At 50.3% G+C, this 18,265-nt stretch overlaps 1 protein-coding gene across 1 annotated transcript in view; it reads right to left on the bottom strand.

Annotated features, from left to right (window-relative positions):
• Positions 1 to 881: 881 nt before the first annotated feature.
• IKBKB (inhibitor of nuclear factor kappa B kinase subunit beta) overlaps positions 882 to 18,265 on the bottom strand; it is a 61,115-nt gene continuing 43,731 nt past the window's right edge. The window contains exons 10-23 of the mRNA XM_047719801.1: positions 18,148 to 18,255; positions 16,851 to 16,980; positions 16,292 to 16,486; positions 15,526 to 15,640; positions 13,423 to 13,546; positions 12,708 to 12,859; positions 12,463 to 12,524; positions 11,284 to 11,393; positions 9,585 to 9,634; positions 9,397 to 9,496; positions 9,041 to 9,188; positions 5,579 to 5,706; positions 3,259 to 3,349; positions 882 to 2,200 (exon numbers count right to left, since the gene is read on the bottom strand). Coding sequence (XP_047575757.1) covers positions 2,135 to 2,200; positions 3,259 to 3,349; positions 5,579 to 5,706; positions 9,041 to 9,188; positions 9,397 to 9,496; positions 9,585 to 9,634; positions 11,284 to 11,393; positions 12,463 to 12,524; positions 12,708 to 12,859; positions 13,423 to 13,546; positions 15,526 to 15,640; positions 16,292 to 16,486; positions 16,851 to 16,980; positions 18,148 to 18,255 — 1,579 coding nt within the window. The 3' untranslated portion in view covers positions 882 to 2,134. The remainder of the gene's footprint in view (positions 2,201 to 3,258; positions 3,350 to 5,578; positions 5,707 to 9,040; positions 9,189 to 9,396; positions 9,497 to 9,584; positions 9,635 to 11,283; positions 11,394 to 12,462; positions 12,525 to 12,707; positions 12,860 to 13,422; positions 13,547 to 15,525; positions 15,641 to 16,291; positions 16,487 to 16,850; positions 16,981 to 18,147; positions 18,256 to 18,265) is intronic.

The following is an 18,265-nucleotide window of genomic DNA, read 5'->3' as shown; positions in this document are numbered from 1 at the left end:
AATATTAGGCACACGGGGTGGATTTGACAGGAGAAGACAGAAGGGCAACAGGACCCTGGAGGCAGAGATGCAGCCACAAGGGAAGGATCACCTGGACTCCCCAGAAGCTAAAGCAATCAAGGAAAAGACTCTCCTGCAGCCTTCAGAGGAAGCGCTGTCCGGTCAGCACCTCAGCCCGGACTTCTGGCCTCCAGAACAGAGAAAGAACAGGTCGCGGCTGTGGTAAGCCACGCAGGGGGTGGGAATTTGCTCCAGCGGCCCTGGGAGTCTAACACCACTAGAGGGAGCAGGCTCTGCAGTTGGGCCTGTGGGTTGGCCTCTCCCCACCCAGCTCGGGGCAGATGAGGCAAAAGGAAAACCCAAGGAACTCACCACCCGTCACTGCTCGGGTCCAAGTTCTCCAGCCGGTCTTTGGCCTTCTACCTTTCAGCGACTACTTGTACTTGTGTAGATAACGCGGAAGGATTTTAGTTATACTCAAAGGGAGGACTGGGGAAAGTACATCTACTTCATGTTTTTGGGAGTCCTACCTCGAGTTTTCACCCAATTAGCATATTCCGTTTACACTGGTCTTTTTAAACCATTCTGTTGGCGACGTCATTTTCTTGTTCAGAATTCTTCAGTGACTCCTGAGTGCCCATAAAATAAGCCCATAAACTCTTAGCCCAACATTCATTCCCTCCCCAGTCTGGCCCCATCCCAGCCTGTCTTTGTGGTCTGACTTCCTACTATGCTTCTCACCGTTGTTTCCAAAATCATGCTGTCTCCAATTCCAGCTCTTTGGGATGTTAAGAAATGTGACACTCACATGGGGCGGGGAGGAGAAAGGCTCTATTGTCCGATGTGTTCCGTGAACAGATCGACACGGTTAAGGCGGTTTATAATCACAGGACTCTCAAGAACTTTAATATGCCAGTGTACAGTGTGACTCTCCAAGAGACAATTAAAGCCTGAAGTGTTTCCCAAACTTCCTTGACCATGAAACCCTTGGTACTGCTTCCATGGAAGCCAGTTTATGAAACTCCTCTATTCCAACTTCCTTCTCCGACCAAACTCGCCTATTTGTGATCATCCGGACTCGTTTTGCTTTCCTGCTCTGATGCACAGAAGTCTGGTGAAATGTCGAAGAAGCTGTGCTAAGTGCAGCCCCGCACCACGTGACCCACGTGCTACTCGGTTTATGACATTTTGCGTTAAGTTGGTTTTTGAGTTCCCAAGTCCTAACCATAAATATTGTAAAAATAGATTGTGGAGCCCGGTGCAAATGTTTGAGTTCTGTTACAAAATATAGAAACTATTTTTTAAATAAGTCAATTTAATAATACTGCTAGATGACAGAAGCAGGAGCTCCCCTGGCCCAATGCCGCCCCACACAGCTGCGTCTGAGCAAGGGCAGGAGTGGGCACAGTGTCGGCAGATGTGGGGTTGACAGGTCCCCTCTTCTTCTTTCCTTCTTCCCCACGATGACTCACCCCCAGATGGTCTCGGGGACCTGAGGGAAGGAAGCTGCTCGTCTGTGCTGGCTCTCGCGAGCCACCCTGTGGTGGAAAGGATGGTGGCCGGGGAGAGCTACCGTGTACCCAGGAGGGAGCACGACCACTAAAGTCGTTGGGGAAAGGGACGTTTTAGCAGCAGTGAAATGAAAAGAGGAAGAGAAAGAATGGGACCAGGCAAGTCTACCGTTTAAGTCTGTCTGGTTCCAAATCCAGATGAAACACTAGCTGTGAGGACAGGTGGATCAGGGCCTCTGGAGATCAGGAGGGGTCAGGAGAGGACAGGCTGACAAGTGTCATTCATACTTTGTCCTGAAAGAGTCCCATTGGACATTTGTCCAGCGGTCTGTGGGGCAAGTACCTCGCGCACATTTCCAAAGCAGGGAAAGCAGCTCATGCCTGGCCTCAGTGTTTGCTGAGCCTCTGTGAGGGAGGACTTTCCAGTGTGCAGACAATGTTGCTGGTAGTGCCCACGGAGGGCCACACCCCTGGCCCGTGGTGAATGTCATAATTCCCAGGGAAAGTGAGAGGCTCCTTTGTCTGGGTGCCGACGACTTCTGGGACGTTGTTAGAGCAGGGGGCCAGCATGGGAGGACCTCAGGCCAGGCAGCCCCATCAGGTGGTCAAGGCCACCCACACAGTCAAGAGGCCTGTTCCAAGCTGTTCTGTTCTTCTTCCTCTGTCTGTAGCCAGCTCCAGTCTAGAGACTGAAAGTCAACAGGCATGTTAAAAATACAGGGGCCACCACTATACCCCGGGTTGTTTGTCCTCCTCGGGACAGCACAATTTAAACCAGCACAATTTACAGGGAAATTTCAATCCTCTCATTAATAGTAATTTTCTTATTAACGGCTACTCTTGAGCTAAACCTATGTTTTCAAAACCATACAGGAACTTTCCCTTGGCCTAGTGAGAAGTCCTTCAGATGCTGTGACCACGGAAACTAGGCGGGGAGTTTCAGTATTACCGGAGGCTCACAGCACTTACTTATGCTCGCTGTGGGTAGGTGGTTCCGAGAGCTACCTCAGCCACCCATTTCCAACCCTACCAGATGAAACAGGCGGATGAGACTTCCTTTTCCTCTGGCAGAAGTGCCCTTTGGCCGTGAAATGCTCAAAATACGCCCTGTCAGGAGGAGGACACACAGCGATGCAGAACAGAGAAAGCCCCTCACCGGAGATAGACACCCGAATAAGTAAGAAGTGATTACAATCACCAGTGGCATCCCGTCTGATTCCTCTGACAACTGAGAAGTCAGGGGGAAGCTAGCAGGTCACGGTCTTGGCAGGAAAGGGCCTTTCAAAAGCTGAGGAATGACTTCGGGTTCTGTCAGCAACGTAAGCTTTGCCTTAAAATGTACCTGTGTCTTGACTCACTTTTTGTCCAGTTGGCTTCCCTGTAACTAGTACTACCTACCGCTAAGCCCCCTGAGAGGGGGTGCGGTGACAGGGTCTGGCCCTGTCCCCTGAGTTTTGCACAGTACTCCCCACACACGGACGCTCAGCAGGGAGAGAAAGACCTTCTCAGAATGACGTCCCCTCCCTTATAAAAATGGTGTGTTGCAAGGGTTAAATGAAATACTGCACACCAAGTGCCTGTCCCCCTTCAGTAATTGTTGGCATCGCTGTGAGTAATAACATGTACTAGGAAATCGTTAAGCATAGACTGAGACGGAGGACATGCTGGATTGCCTTTCCGTTTTCTTTTTCTGGTTTACCGGGGAAAAGACGGACACGGAATAGCGAGGATTTACGTAGCCCGTTACCCTCAAACTCTGGTCCTGTTCTTTGATGGTGTCTTGCATTGCATGTTCTAGCTGCGAACACAGGGTGTGCGCTTCAGTCACCAGCTCTCCACTGGAGAAAAGGATCACAGTATTAGAAAATGCTCGACGTGGTTTTTCAGAGATAACACTATTGTTTAGAAAACAGGCTACAGAGCTTTGGACAAGATTTTAAAAATTGAATTCCAATTATTTTGACACCGAGGGTCTTCAAGTGCCAGGTCCTGACAAGTAATCTCACTGACCTTGCTAAGCACTTTTCAGAAGCCCACACCCAGCCATAAGTCAGCATTACCGTTCACAGTGGGAAAAAGAAAATATCTTTTTAATTTAGAAGTTAGAAGTCAGTGAGCGCGCTCTGACTTAACTAGATAGTTGAATTTAATTCTCTCCAAACTGCCAAAATCTGAAGATATCCCACAAATCACCTGTTTTCCAATTTTTGAAATAGAAAAAAAATGTATGTAGACCAAGTAATTTCAAAATTTCCACAGTTTCTAGAGATCTATGAAAAAGCAAGTCCTGGGAACTGATTGAATTTGATCCATTCTCTCTTTTCTAGGATTAGAAATGCACCCGTCAGTTCAAGAACCTCGGTGGGGAGAGAGGGGAGAGTACAATAAGCCACTGTCCTGTTCCAACCTCAGCTCCATAACACAATACAGACAACCTGTGCTCCTGGAATGACTTCTCCAGAGCCTCCAGGATATCACGGCGGGACTACGCCCAGTGCAGGGAGACAGTGCCCTGGAACTGCTCACCTTGCAAAGCATGATGCTCTGCTACAAGGAACACAGGCCATGTTTTTGCTCAGCCCCTTCCGCGTGGCTACTAACTAGGTTGAAGGCTCAGTGCCAGCTCCAGAGGGCAATGGAAGGGACACATGACCTGGTTACCATCCTTAAGCTCACCGCAGGGTGGGGAGAGTTAAGAATCTAAGGCCACATGTGATTTAATACCACAACACACAGGCTAGGAACTCCCCAAGCACAGGAATAGGACTTTTAAAACAGCTTTATTGAAATGTAATTTACATGCCATAAAGTTCACCCATTTAAGCTGCATTAATTCGATGGTTTTAGTATATTTACAGAATGACACAATCTTTACAATCTAGTTTTAAAACATTTTTATCATCTAGAAGGAAGCCTTGTACCCATTATCAGCCCTTTCCCATCGCCCCTCCTCCACCTGCCCTAGGCAATCATTAATCTATTTTCCAGGTCTGAAGACTGGGTCCCGGGAATGATTTTAACCATTGCCAGTGCCTAAGGCCCGACACGTAGTAGAAGGCGTCGAGGAAACTGCAGGGGCTGAACTAGACACAAAAACCCGCACAGGCAGTCCAAGAAGAGAGAGCTCTCTGTGTGTGAATGGTCAGGGCACTGGAGGAGGGGGAACCAGATATGGACAGCAGATATGTCCTACAGATGGGAGGACCACCCAGGGCAGGAAGTTGGCCAGAGGTTCTGGAACCTCAGCAAGCATCAGCAACCAGCTCAGGCTTCTGAAAAGCTGCCTGGTGGCGGCCCACCTCTGAGCCGCTGACTCAGCATCTGCATCTAACAAGTGTCCAGATGTGGCTGCTGCTGCTGGTCTGGATCAGACTTCCAGAACCATCGGACTAGGCCAAGAGTTTGTACGGGAACAGCAGATTAGCCTGGAGAGTGGCTCCAAGGTGGCTGTTTAAGTCTGAAAAAGCTCAGCTTGGATCCTCTAGGGGAGTGGGAAGCTGCTAATAGTTACCGGCCAAAAAAACAACTTGATCGAATGGCATTCTGTGAAGATTCACTCCAACAGAAAGGGCTTGGAGGTGGTACTCAACGGGAAGCAGGGAGGGGAAACATTCTGTTCACCACCTCGTGGCTATGGCCCAGGAGACTGGAGAGGAAAGCAAGGGAGGGGTGGGGGTCGAGGACAGGCAGGAGGAGGCAAACCGTAGCTTGGTAACTCAGAGTGGTGGGGGTTGAAGGAGGAGGCAAGATGACAGTGGCATGGCCACCAGAGCATGCCCTGTGGGGAATACGGTTTTGAACAACAGATGATGGCTGACATGACTAGCACTTTCCATATCCTCATTAAGCAATTCGAAATCCAGTCCTCAGACAAGAAAAGTACTTAGCTAGCAAATTACATGGGACAAGGAGAGTAAAATACATCTGCCTGGCATATGAACCAACACAAAGAAAAACATGCACGAAATCATTAGACAGATGAAATGATCTCTCAATGATAAACAAGCATTTCCATGCCCTCCCGATGCACCCGTGGCTATCACGCCTGGCATGGAAGAGTGACCCACCTTTTCTTGATGGCCTCGGGTATGCTGTTGGGGGCAGCAGAAGGCTGAGACAGCAGCTGACCCGAGTGACTGAGGCGAGAAGCATTCATGCTGTCTGGGCTTCCACTGACAGGACCACGGACTTTGCTCTGAAGGACAAAACCAAAAGAAAATCAACAGAATTTTGGAGCAAATGATCACAACTTTGCATTCCCACCATGGTATTTTCTCATGAAACAACTGGTCACAAGACACTAGCTAGTCCTATAAATTATGACTCAACATCCCTTCTCATGACCACAGTTTGCATTTCGGCTTAGAAAATCCTTGTCTATAGGTGTACTTTTTAAAATGATTTTATTTATTTATTTGACAGAGAGAGAGAGAGTGCACACATGTGCAGAAGCAGAGGGAGAAGCAGACTCCCTGCTGAGCAGAGAGCCAGAATCCTGAGATTATGACCTGAGCCAAAGGCAGACACTATAGGTGTACTTTTTAAAAAATTTTTTAATTTAATTTAATTTTATTTATTTATTTGACAGAGAGAGATCACAAGTAGACAGAGAGGCAAGCAGAGAGAGAGAGGGAAGCAGGCTTCCTGCTGAGCAGAGAGCCCGATGCGGGACTCGATCCCAGGACCCTGAGATCATGACCCGAGCCGAAGGCAGCGGCCCAACCCACTGAGCCACCCAGGCGCCCCTATAGGTGTACTTTTTGATAAAAGATTCTAAATACAGGGAAATTTGAGTACCTGTATTCACAGGTTTAATTCATTAGTTTGACTGCTTAACGAACTCTAACAAAGAAATTAAGACAGGGTTTTGTTTTTCCAAGTAGAAGACTGAGACACACGAGAAGCTTTTAAGTGGCTTTCTGTGAGTCACATCGCCTGTGGGACAGCCGAGAAGAAAAGCACAACGTTCTGACCCCCTCTACCCCCGGGCACAATGGCTGCTGCAGCCACTCCCCTCAGTCAAGGTGAAACCAGCGGCTGGGGCTCTAGTTGCTTGCAGCCCGCAGACGTGACCTACTGTCAACCTTCCCAGCACCTCATGTCAAGCCTCCAGCCAAACACCCGGTCGGGTGGCCTCGCCATCTTCTCGTGGACCTGGCTCCTGCCCTTGCTGCAGCCCATGTGACTTCAATCCCACTCAGCCCTGCGAGCTGGAGGACCAGCCCTGGTTCCACATCCTTCCTTCCAGCTGAATGTCAAGGTCCAGCTTTCACCTGTCAGTCAAGCACCCAGTTTCACCCTGCGGCTTGTCACCCATTGAGAGAACCAGCCATCTGCCTCCTCTGCTCTGCCTGGGCCTGCGGGTATGGTGGGAGGGCAGCCCTTCCACTGCCCTGTCCCTCGCAGCACAGGGGCTCCATGACTCCAGCCCCCACCCCCAGAGCGGCCCCTCCCTCTCGGGGGCTGAGGTCTGTCCTAGCCTCAAATCCGTTCTCCAGCTGCCACGAGGGATTTCTCTAGAGCCCAAATGTGATCATACCATTCCCATACTTAACTTCCTGCAGCACGAAAGATGAAGACAAATTCTGGGGTGTTTTCTATGCCTCCAGAACAAAGTGTGGCCTGCATATGCGCGGCCCTTGCCTGCCTCCCCATTTCGTTCCACACGACACCCTGCCCCCCACACCTGAACACTCTGCGTGTAGCACCCAGAACACAGCCACTCTTTCAGGCCAACGTCCTGGGCCTCAGAGAGAGCCACGTCTTCGCTTGGAAGGTCCTCACCACCTACCCACCTAACTCCTACTCATTCTTCAGCGGAAGCAACACCTCCTTGTGGATGTTCCCTGTGCCTCCCTCCCTTTCAAGAGGCTCTTTTCGTTCATGCTACAGCCCAGCTTATAGCACTCAAGCTGCTGAACAATACTTCCTGCCCCCAAATTCAAATTCACTTCCCTGTGCATGTCCCTCACCAAATTATGAGCTGCTGGGTCAGGTCCCATGCTTCTTTCCTCCTTTACCTATCTTCATCACATTCCTAGGCTCCTGGGCACATGGTCAGGGCTCAGTAAACGTCACATGAATGCAGATGGCAGATCAGGCCATCCCCGGGAGTACCTCAACTTCCCTCTCCTTCCTCAATCTTCTCTCCTTGTCATCTTTCCTTTTTTCTTTTCTTCCTTTCTTACAGGAGGAAACGTCACCCACACTTTCTCAAGGCTGAGGAGTCCATGCACACTCATCTCGCTGATACCCCGTTGTTCTCATGACTTGCAGACTCCAGTCTCCTGCCCCTTTGACACTGTGACTGTCCCGGTGCACTGTCCCCTTCTGCTTGGCCTACAGATCCAGTCCATGATCTTAGAAACACCACCCTTGCAATCCTGCTTCCACCTTAAGCAACTATCGTCCCATTCTCCCCTTTGCTCTGTCAGTGTCAGTGACTAAACTGGTCTTTGTCCCAGGCAACCTCTCTGCAGCCTGCACGGCGCAGGTCTCTCTCCCATCAGCTCTGGTTTCCGTGGCCTTTACCTGGCTCTTCTCCTTCTCTGTCTTAGGCTCTTTTTTGTGTCCCGTTTTCTCTCTGAGCAACACGCAGCGGAATCTCAGCTACAGCGACAGTGGCAGTGGGGGGAGGGTGCCTGGGTGGCTCAGATGGTTAAGTGTCCACCTTCGGCTCAGGTCATGATCCAGGTACTGGGATCGAGCCCCATATCGGGCTCCCAGCCAGCGGGGCATCTGCTTATCCCTCTGCCTGCTTCTCCCCCTGCTTGTGCTCGCTGTCTCCCTCCCTCTCAAATGAATAAATAAAATGGACAGTAAGACAGCGGGCACAGGAAGTACGAGGGACAGTACTGAGCAGCACAGACTTGGGTGAGGGTGAACTAGTCCTGCAGACATGCCCTGTAGTGAGCTGCATGGAGGTCCCCCAAAGATCTGTCCACGTCCTAACTCCAGGAAGCTGGGAATATGACCTTAGTGGAAAAGGGGGTCTGCGCAGATGCAGTCAAGGATCCTGAGAGGAGATCATCCCGGACTACTGAGAGAGGACCCAGATCCAATGGCATGGGTACTTGTACATGACACCCAGGAGACAGACACAGAGAAGAAGGCCTTGTGCAGACACAGGCAGATACTGGAATGATGCGGCTGCGAGCCAAGGAATGCCTGGGGCCCCCAGAAGCTGGGAGAAGCAAGGAAGGATTCTCCCCTAGAGCTTGCAGAGGGAGCTCAGCCCCACCAACACCTTGGTTCCAGAACCGCAAGGGAGTGACTCTGGCGGCACCTGACTATAGTGGCCTCAGGAAACACATGCAGGCAGAAGTTAGAACACCTGGCCTGGCCCGACCCCACCCCTCCCTGACCTCTCCCAGCCAGAGGAGGGTGGTGAGAGAGGAGCGGCGGCAGCAGAGGGCTTGGCTGTTGGCTCTGTGGTCCCCCCTGGAGGGTGGTGACAGCAGCAGAGGTGGAAAGGCCCCAAGAGGCAGGGGGTACTGAGGGCTAAGGGCTGGGCCGTGGGGCTCACGCACACAAGCGATCTTCAGAAGATTCCAGAGCTCCTTCTGCCGCTTCTCCTGAAGCCGGACAACAGTCTTCTCATCTTCATTCATTAAACTCACCACCTCTTCCACCTTGGGCAACAATTCCAGAGCCTTCTGCTTACATACCACAGTTTTACTGTAAAGAACAAATGTGACAAGCTCCAGTGGCATTGGGGCTGGAGAAAGCAGGAGAACATAATCCTTAGGAATTACGAATCCAACAGCAGCTGTGGGTAAATTTTCTGCAGGTTAAGTGAGTCAGAGGGGAGTGAGAAGATGACCCCACGGGCAGCCTCACTGCTCTTCCAAATTCCACCCTTGGGAAGGGAAGTTGGGGCGAATACCTGAGCTGCGTATAAATCACTCTCACTTTCTTCTCAAAGCCTTGGATGGCCTGGAGGAGCAGCCGGACCATCTCCTGACTGTCGCCATCCGTTCGCTGGTCTGGAAAGAGGGAAGGAGCCCACAGTTCCTCAAGGGGGCCAGCAGAGAGCACCTACATCGTGCGCTGACAAAACAAGGCCCCACATACCTCTGGGTTTCTCCCGAAGCCTCCTGTAAAGCTCCCTTGCCTGCTCTTCTCTGAAACATATAAAGGAGAAGCTCTGTCAAGATGCAAGGTCAGGGGCGCCTGGGTGGCTCAGTGGGTTAAAGCCTCTGCCTTTGGATCAGGTCATGATCTCAGGGTCCTGGGATCGAGCCCTGCATCGGGCTCTCTGCTTGGCGGGGAGCCTGCTTCTTCCCTCTCTCTCTGCCTGCCTCTCTGCCTACTTGTGATCTATCAAATAAATAAATAAAATATTTTTTAAAAAAGATGCAAGGTCAAATAAGCACATTTGAAACACTGCTTAGGGGGGGTTCCTGGGTGGCTCAGTCGTTAAGCATCTGGCTTCAGCTCAAGTCATGATCCTGGGGTCCTGGGATCAAGCCCCGCATTGGGCTCCCTGCTCAGTGGGATGCCTGCTTCTCCCCCTCCCGCTTCCCCTGCTTGTGTTCTCTCCTTCACTGTTGTCTCTCTGTGTCAAATAAATAAATAAAATCTAAAAAAAAAAACCAAAAAAACCCCAAACCATTGGTTAGCTAATTTCTGCCAGAACAGTTACTGACTTTTAGAAGCAAGACTGGCATTGTCTTGACTGGAGAAAATTATCACCCCTGGAGATGGCACAGGGTTCCTCCAACAAGGAAATAACGGCCCCTGTCACCAAACCCGAACCATCGCTAAGGTTTAATGAGAGAGAGTCTCAAGGAAGCGAGTTTCTATTCTGTCCCTTGGAATTTCCTGTCCATATGGCTTCTGCAATAATGACCCCAGTACCATCACTGGGTCTAAGCCCAGAGAATATGGGCCGGGTGTAAGCCCAGAGAATATGAGCCCGAGAGAATATGGGCCGGGTCTAAGCCCAGAGAATATGAGCCCCACCTTGAAAACTCAAGCCCAAAGGCAACACAAACTTCTATCCCTTTCCAGCCTCAACACTGAAACTGGCTGATATTTTCAGCAGTGACTTTCATTTGAAAACTAAAGGAGAATAAAGGGTTAAATGATTGGAGAAAAGACAGACTCCGAATCACCAGATTTCTGATATTTGAGCTTCTGAGCCTGAGAACCCTAGTAAAGGCATTGGAGGGACCCGGCTGAGCCCAAGCCAGAGCTCCTGTGAGTCTGAGGCCGTTTGCCTGTTTCCCTCCCCACCTGCAGCCTGGGAGCTCCCCGTGATTCCCTTTGGAGTCAAGGCCAAATTCCTGATAAAGATACAAATGAACAGTTTCTGGGTTCAAACTCTTAAGACTGGCCAGGCTCCTTCTCTGTTCTACTTTCTGGTCTCTGAACCATGCCTGATCAGTGGGGGCCGCACAGACAATGACGTCAGTTAGGGTGGTGAACGCAGCCTCTGTCACAGCCTTTACAGTTTCTGAACACCTGCTCTATCAGAGTTGTGTGATGTGACCTTCACAGCTCTGTGAGGTCAGACAGTTCTGCTCGCCACTCGAGAGATGCGGAAATGAAGGCTGCGGTGACAGTGGTTTGGCTGCGCCCATCTCCGGAACTCTCCATGTGCCCATCTCTGGAACATGCCACGACGGTTCGCCAGAGGCTCATGGGCTCCACGGAACAGTGTCGCAGAGCTGCCCGGGTAACCGCACCCGCACCCTTGGTTGTTGGTGACACCCATGCAGAAGCCTGTCTGGGGCGCCTGTGGGTGGGCCCGCCGCCCAGGGCTACTCACAGGTCGTCCAGCGTGCCGCCCTGCTTCCGCCCCATGGGGCTCCTCTGCAGGTCCACGATGTCGGTCTGGAGCGCCATCATCCGCTCCACCAGGAGCCTCACCTCATTCTCCTAAGGAAAAAGCTGTGCTAATGTCAACTGACGTAATAAGGGCCTTCTGAGGCGCGAGATTTCGGGGGCAACACCCTCCAGATGCACTGAAGAGTCTCGACTGGCTGGCTCGAAGGGATGCAGCTTTGGAGTCCGATGGCTGGGGTTCTGAGCGTGCGACCCTCACTTTCTAGCTGTGTGACCCGGGCCGGAGTCTCCTCCCTCCGCCACTCAACAGGCTTCTAAGGGGCCACTGCGGGGTTGAGTAAGATACGGCAGGTAAAGCACCTGGCAGCGGGCCTGGCACAGAGAAGATGCCCGAAGCACATTCCTTTCTCTTCCCTTCGTTTGTCCATCCTCCATGGGGAGGCCCAGGCTCCCGTTGCAGAGCTTAAGGCAAGCGTGAGCCAGGGTGGGACACAGCACTCACTGTCACTGTGGCGGGGGTGGTTATCTACGTCATACCCACCTGGAAGCACACATGCCCGTACGGATTCATAGAAACTGTTGTTAGGACACAGAGGTGAAGGTCCCTTCCCAAGTTCACGGCAGAAAATGGAGAAAGGTCCAGAAAAGGCCTTGGAGCCTTCAGTCTTCCATTTGTGTGGGGTTCACCAAAGCTAAACTTACTTCCCTTACCTCACAATTAACGTTTTTCAGTGGTATTGGATTTATGCTGTCCTACGACTTTATGCTTGGGCTTTTTGTCCAAGTCGATTTTTGTCCTATCGATTTAGTGTCTCAACAAAACTAGGCAAAACCCCTGGTGGGATAGAGTGTCGATCATTCATCCGAGGCCCTAAGAGGAAGGGGTCTGGGCTGCCCGCAAGGACGCTGCCCATTTTCCCTTACTCAAGTCTGCGCCAGGTCTGGGTGGTTCCTCCATCTGCCCTCGCAGGGCCTGCTTTACTGGCTATCACCCTAGCCTCTTTCTAGCAAGGCCCAGGCAAGGTCAGAGAGCACGACGAGGACAACCAGATTTCAGACTCACGAACTGATCCAGTGTTTGAGGAGAGAGTGAGAAAAGGCAGTGAGAAGCCTTAGCCCCCCTCTCAGTAAGGACAGGAATCTAGAAGCAGGAGTCTCCTACCCGCCCACAGAGCTCCACAGCCTGTTCCATTTCCCTCCAGGCCAGCAGCAGCTTATCTGACGCTGGGGAAAAAAAAAAAATAGGGGGGAAAAAAAAGAAAAACAAAATGAAAACACCACAAAACCAAAATAGAAACAAACAACTCAATTATAAGAGGCAAAAGAAACCTCAGGAAGGAAAAAAAAAAAAAAAAAAAAAAAAGACAGGAATGGTCTCTCCAAGCGGAATGCAGAGAGTTTACTCACTGATCCCAAACTCCGTTTGCTCACTGTACTTCTCCAGGTCAATCTGGATGCTGGTTTTAAAGAAGTCCAACTTGGCTTTGAGCTGCTGAGACATGGAAGCCATAGAATTCTTCATCTTGGAGAGGCAGCTGTTATTCCGAAGGAGATTCATCCTGCAGGGACCACAAGAAACAGAACCTTCTGGCATCCTTGGGATCCACATAGCATTTCCTGGACAATACTGAAACCACCTCAAGCGCCAAGGCAGGTCCCTACTGTAATTATTATTGTCATAACAAAAGCAGCCCCCTCTAATCATAAAGACAATCTCCTAGCCCTCAGCGAGCACGAGGTTCTGCACCAAAACTGGAATTCAGCCCAGTGCCATGCCAAGGGCAACAACCCAGAGAGGGAGTCGGACAGTCCCCGGCATGAGTCAGGGGAGTTTTGCTGACCCAAATTCCAAGGAGCTTTTCCAGAGTCCAAATTCAGCCCCTAGTTCAGCCAGCCCGGCCCTCAGTACACTCCTGCTCCATGTGCTGACCTCCCTCAGCTCGTAAAGTCTAAAAGGGCCTCCCCCTCAATCCTGCCCAGCCAACCACTTCCTGCCCGTCCAAACCAGTGTCTCCCTCTTGTCTCTCCTACCAGTGGCTTCTGGGCCCCTGCCTCCGCCACCTCCCTGTGGCAAAAGCCACCAAGCAATTTAAAATAACTCCCAAAGCGCCTGGTACAGTACATGGCAGCTCGCTGTCCCTGCTGCAGTCGGTTACAGTCCTCCTTCAGGGTTTGGATGCTGTGCCAGACCTGGCCCCACACCTTCCTCAGCTGGAAGAAAGACAGGTTCCTCTTGGGCTCTTGAACTGGAACAGAGACATACGTGACCGTCAGAGAATAATGCCCTGAGGTTAACCATGTCCTGCCTCGCGACATCACTGGTGTTTTTACATTTTTTAGTGACTATGCAGGGCGTCTGGGTGGCTCAGTAGGTGAGGACCCCAGGTCCTGGGATCGAGCCCCAATTAGGCTCCCTGCTCCGAGGGGAGTCTGCTTCTCCCTCTCATTCTTCCTTTGTGTTCTCCTTCTCAAATAAAGAAAGAAAATCCTTAAAAAAAAAAAAAAAAGAAGAAGAACTACTATGCTATTGCATAACTTTTTTGGGTGAGAAGTCTGGTTACTGTCACACATATTTTTTTGTACCCCATTAATAGCACCAGCATGGACCAGTCAATAAATACCTACAAGTACGATTTGAAGAAACAGTTTGTGACCCATGTACAGACACTCACATGTATATAAGCTCGTATGCTTTTTTTTTTTTTTTTTAAAGATTTTATTTGTTTATTTGTCATAGAGAAAGAAGTGAGAGCAAGCACAGGCAGACAGAGTGGCAGGCAGAGGCAGAGGGAGAAGCAGGCTCCCCGCCAAGCAAGGAGACCGATGTGGGACTCGATCCCAAGACGCTGGGATCATGACCTGAGCCGAAGGCAGCCACCTAACCAACTGAGCCACCCAGGTGTCCCAAGCTCGTATGCTTTTAATAAACCTTTATGTTTATAACATTTAAGGTCATATGAAGTTTTCTAAAAATTCAGCTTCAACCAGTAGTACTAGAACATGTTTAAATAGGCAGGAAGTCTGGAACGAAGACTTTGGACTCCTGATCTGTTTATTCTAAATGTGTGTGTGTGAGTATGTGTGTGGTAGCAGGAATGGGGGACGCACCAGTATGTTCATCTAACACTCATACAATGGAATACGACACAAGCATTAGAAATTAGGGAGCTCAGGGCACCTGGTGGCTCCATTGCTTGAGCAGCCCACTGGGTCTTTCTTTCTTTTTTTTTTTTTTAAAGATTTTATTTATTTATTAGACAGACAGAGATCACAAGTAGGCAGAAAGGCAGGCAGAGAGAGAGGAAGAGAAGCAGGCTCCTTGCTGAGCAGAGAGCCCGATGTGGGGCTCGATCCCAGGACCCTGAGACCATGACCTGAGCCGAAGGCAGAGGCTTTAACCCACTGAGCCACCCAGGTGCTCCAGCCCACTGGGTCTTGACTCAGGTCATGATCTCAGGGTCCTGGGACTGAGCCTTGCTTCGGGTTCTGAGCTCAGTGGGCAGTCTGCTTGGGGATTCTCTCTCTCCCCCTCTCCCTCCACCCCTCCCCCTACTCCCACGCACACATGCTCTCTCTCAAATGAATGAATAAATCTTTAGAAAAAAGTTTTATTAAAAAAAAAATTAGGGAGTGCTATATGAACCAACAGGGGAAAAATCTCTAAAATATATTATTAAGTGAAAAAAGCAGGGGCAGAGCAGTATGTCATATGCTACGGTTTGTTGGAGAAAAAAAGATATATGTGTGTGTGTATGCATATGTGTGAGTGTGTGTGTGTATACACACTTTATAAATGAGTAGTAAATGAGTAGAATACTCCTGGAAGATATACCCAAGAATCTGACAGAAGCAGTTTCCCTGGAAGAGACTGGGAAATTGGGAAGAGAGGATGGCTTGTTTTTCACGGTTTATTCTTTTCGTACCTTTTGCTTTTTTTGTATCGCATACATGTATTAATTATTAAAATATAAACAAAACTTCAAAGATCTGATTTGATCAAGTTCAGAGAGCTGCAGCGGTATTCTCTGTCCTGTGTTTAAAGTTCTACTGATCACGTTGAAGTTGAAGACTTTCTTTCCTCTCTTTTGGCTGGACTACTCATAAGCCCCAACTAAAGAAGGCTGCCCTGGGGACCAGGTAAGCTCATCTCCTTGGTGCGGACCCCTCCCCTGGTCTATTGTCTCTCCCTGTGATTATTTTTTTAAGAAAACAGTGATGTTCTTACGGATACAGCTGACGCTTTCAGGTTGGGGCCGGGGGGAGATCTGAGTCTCATAGGCGATTTTACTGTTGTCAAAGAGAAAGACGAGATCCATGTCCAGCGTGCGGCCCTCATTCAGCTGCAAAGGAACGAGAACAAGATGAGATCTTGTGGATCCCACCCCTGCTTTTTCCAAGTAAAAACACAGGGATTTCAGAGCGTTTCCCTCTGTTCACCAATGGCATCATCTTTAGCCGGCAAGTACCGAGCACCCACACAGCCTTTCTTAATGACGCCAGCCTAGGCTTCCCTTTCCTGTTCCTTTTACATTTATCCAAACATAAGCCTTATTTACAACTTACTACTTTCTATCTATTCTCCATTGTCCTTACCCTGCACGTAGATGTTCGCCATCTCCCTTCCTAGCCCATGCTTGTTTCTCCTACGTTGGCTTTCCCAGATCCTTGGGGCAGGGACCGTGCCGTGCACAGCGGTGGCTGTCCGCACGGTTCTGCACACGAGAAGTACACTGGAAACAGCTTTGGCTGACACAGGGGACTGACGCATTGCTTGGCAACAGAGGCAACAGAGAGGCGCTGTGAGCGGTCTGGAAGTAACAAGTCAAGCGTGGAGGGATTCAAGTCTCCCATTAGGCCACGCAGGGGACTGGACGTTCCAACTGAAAACACAGGCAGGTGTGTGCTCCGTGTGACAAAGCAGAGTTGAAATCCCAACAGCTGGGCAGCACAGTGTGAGGAGAACAGGGCCTTCAGTGAGGAGCAGGGCTCACCTTGCCATCTGAAATACACTGAGCAGCAGGCTTGTCAGGGATCAGCGCCAGCCCAGCCTCCTGCAGCAGCTCCTGGTCCTTCTCGGGGATTCCTGTGTCCTGCTGGATTCTGGCCTGCAAGCTCTGCAGACTCTCGTCCTCTGTCACTGGATAGGTGTGAATGATGCCTGTGACCATGTTCAATATATGAACCAGCTGCAACACAACCCAGATGTTACTGGAAAAAACCCCATCGTTCCAGAGAGGCCCACCTACTTGCCTGGATCGTCTGCTGCTCCCAACATTTCCCACAAAGAGAGGGGCTGGGCTAGCGGGGGGAAGGGAGCCGCAGTGCCAAGCTTCATACGTTCTGGTCTTTAATACTCCTGTTTGTCCACAGCTACCACCTCACAGCCAAGGTCACCTGGCTGGGGGGCAGGCACTCTCGCGGGGCCTCCCTTCCCACTGCTTGGATAGCCCGGGACCTGCTCTTTAAGGTGCTCTTCTTTTTCCCAAGCCCTGCCACCGCCCATGGGGGACCCGACCTGCTGCCTTGAGGCAGACCTGGCTCTGCACTCACCTTCAGGTTTAAGATGTCATCCAGGGCCTTGAAGCAGCCGTTGGGCCCGTACACAGGATCAGTGCCCCTCTGTCGTGGGTGCCACATCAGCATCAGCTGCAGCCACTTCTCTAGTCGATGTGCCAGGATGCTGCAGAGAACCAGAGCATGGTGTGAGAGGGGACGGCTCCCGCGCCCTTCTCAGGCGGCCTCCCGTACATGCACTGCTACACACAGCTGCGGCAGCCAACATGGGATTACTGAAAATGAATTAACCTGAGGGAAAGCGAATATTTTCCAGCCAAACTGAGGATCTGGGTGCTCATCCCTTCTTGTCTGCTACAATATCCTCTGAAAACCAAGACTGCTCAACAGGTGGGTCAACAGACTCATCTCCACTGGGCTGCGTGAGAATGATCTATCCATGAAGCTCTTTAAACATTGCAGGCATGTCCCACCTCCAGGCAAGCCCCACACACAAGCTAGATGCCATCATGCCAGATTTGTTAATCTGCCACCCCTCACCCCACCACCGAAATAAACACTCATGGTCCCACGACAAAGGTCACGCTCCTTCCCAGACACAGGTCCACCTCGTGCAGGTGTTCTCAGCCTCCAGAGAGACCAACTCCCTACTCACGTGCCTTTGTTCCCCTCATTCCTTCCCCCTCAAACTTCGCTCCTCTTCATCTATCCATGTTCTGTACATCTTTCCATATCCTTCCAGAAAGTTCCAGCGCATCTAAAGTCATTCCACAGAGTTCTAGTCCACACGATACCTCGCTCCCCATTCTCTAAATACTCAGGGTAATTGTTATCCATGCTACTCAGTTGTGCGTGACTGCCCTGCTCTTTCTTTTGTACTACTACCAATGCTGATCTTACTATTTAAGTGTTCACATTCGGGCTCTAAGACTAGATTGTAATGCTGCTCAAACTACAAAGACTTGTTGACTGTGACACAGTACAAGGCTACACAAGAGTACAAAGAGAAGTCGAACATAATTCCCTACCCTGAAAAGGCTTCCAGTTGACCAGGAGATAAACCCTATACAAAACTAGATGTAATACACAAGGCAGAAGCCAGTATGGGTGGTAAGAGGTATAGATAAATTGTTATGTGAATTTAGGAAAGAGGATTTCTAGATAGGGTGAGGGGTGGGAATCCATTCTAAGTTTAAGACGGAGATGGTTATGTCAAGTCCTTAGTCATGGGAGGCTATCCTAATAACCTATTTAAAAGCTATTTGGTGCCATCGCAGACATTTATTTGCACAAGAGGATGAGAACTACGCAGAGAAGCACCACTGGGCCTTACCTGTTGAGATTATTGGGGTAGGGTAAGGAGCTTGAAAACTTCACGGCTCCGTTCAGGTCCTCACTGACAACGATGTCCATCTCACTCTTCTGCCGGACTTTGGAGTGCCTGCCAATGG

The sequence above is a fragment of the Lutra lutra genome, chromosome 2 (assembly GCF_902655055.1).
Source record: "Lutra lutra chromosome 2, mLutLut1.2, whole genome shotgun sequence".
Classification (NCBI taxonomy): Eukaryota; Metazoa; Chordata; class Mammalia; order Carnivora; family Mustelidae; genus Lutra; species Lutra lutra.
This window is presented reverse-complemented; position numbering and strand designations above follow the sequence as displayed.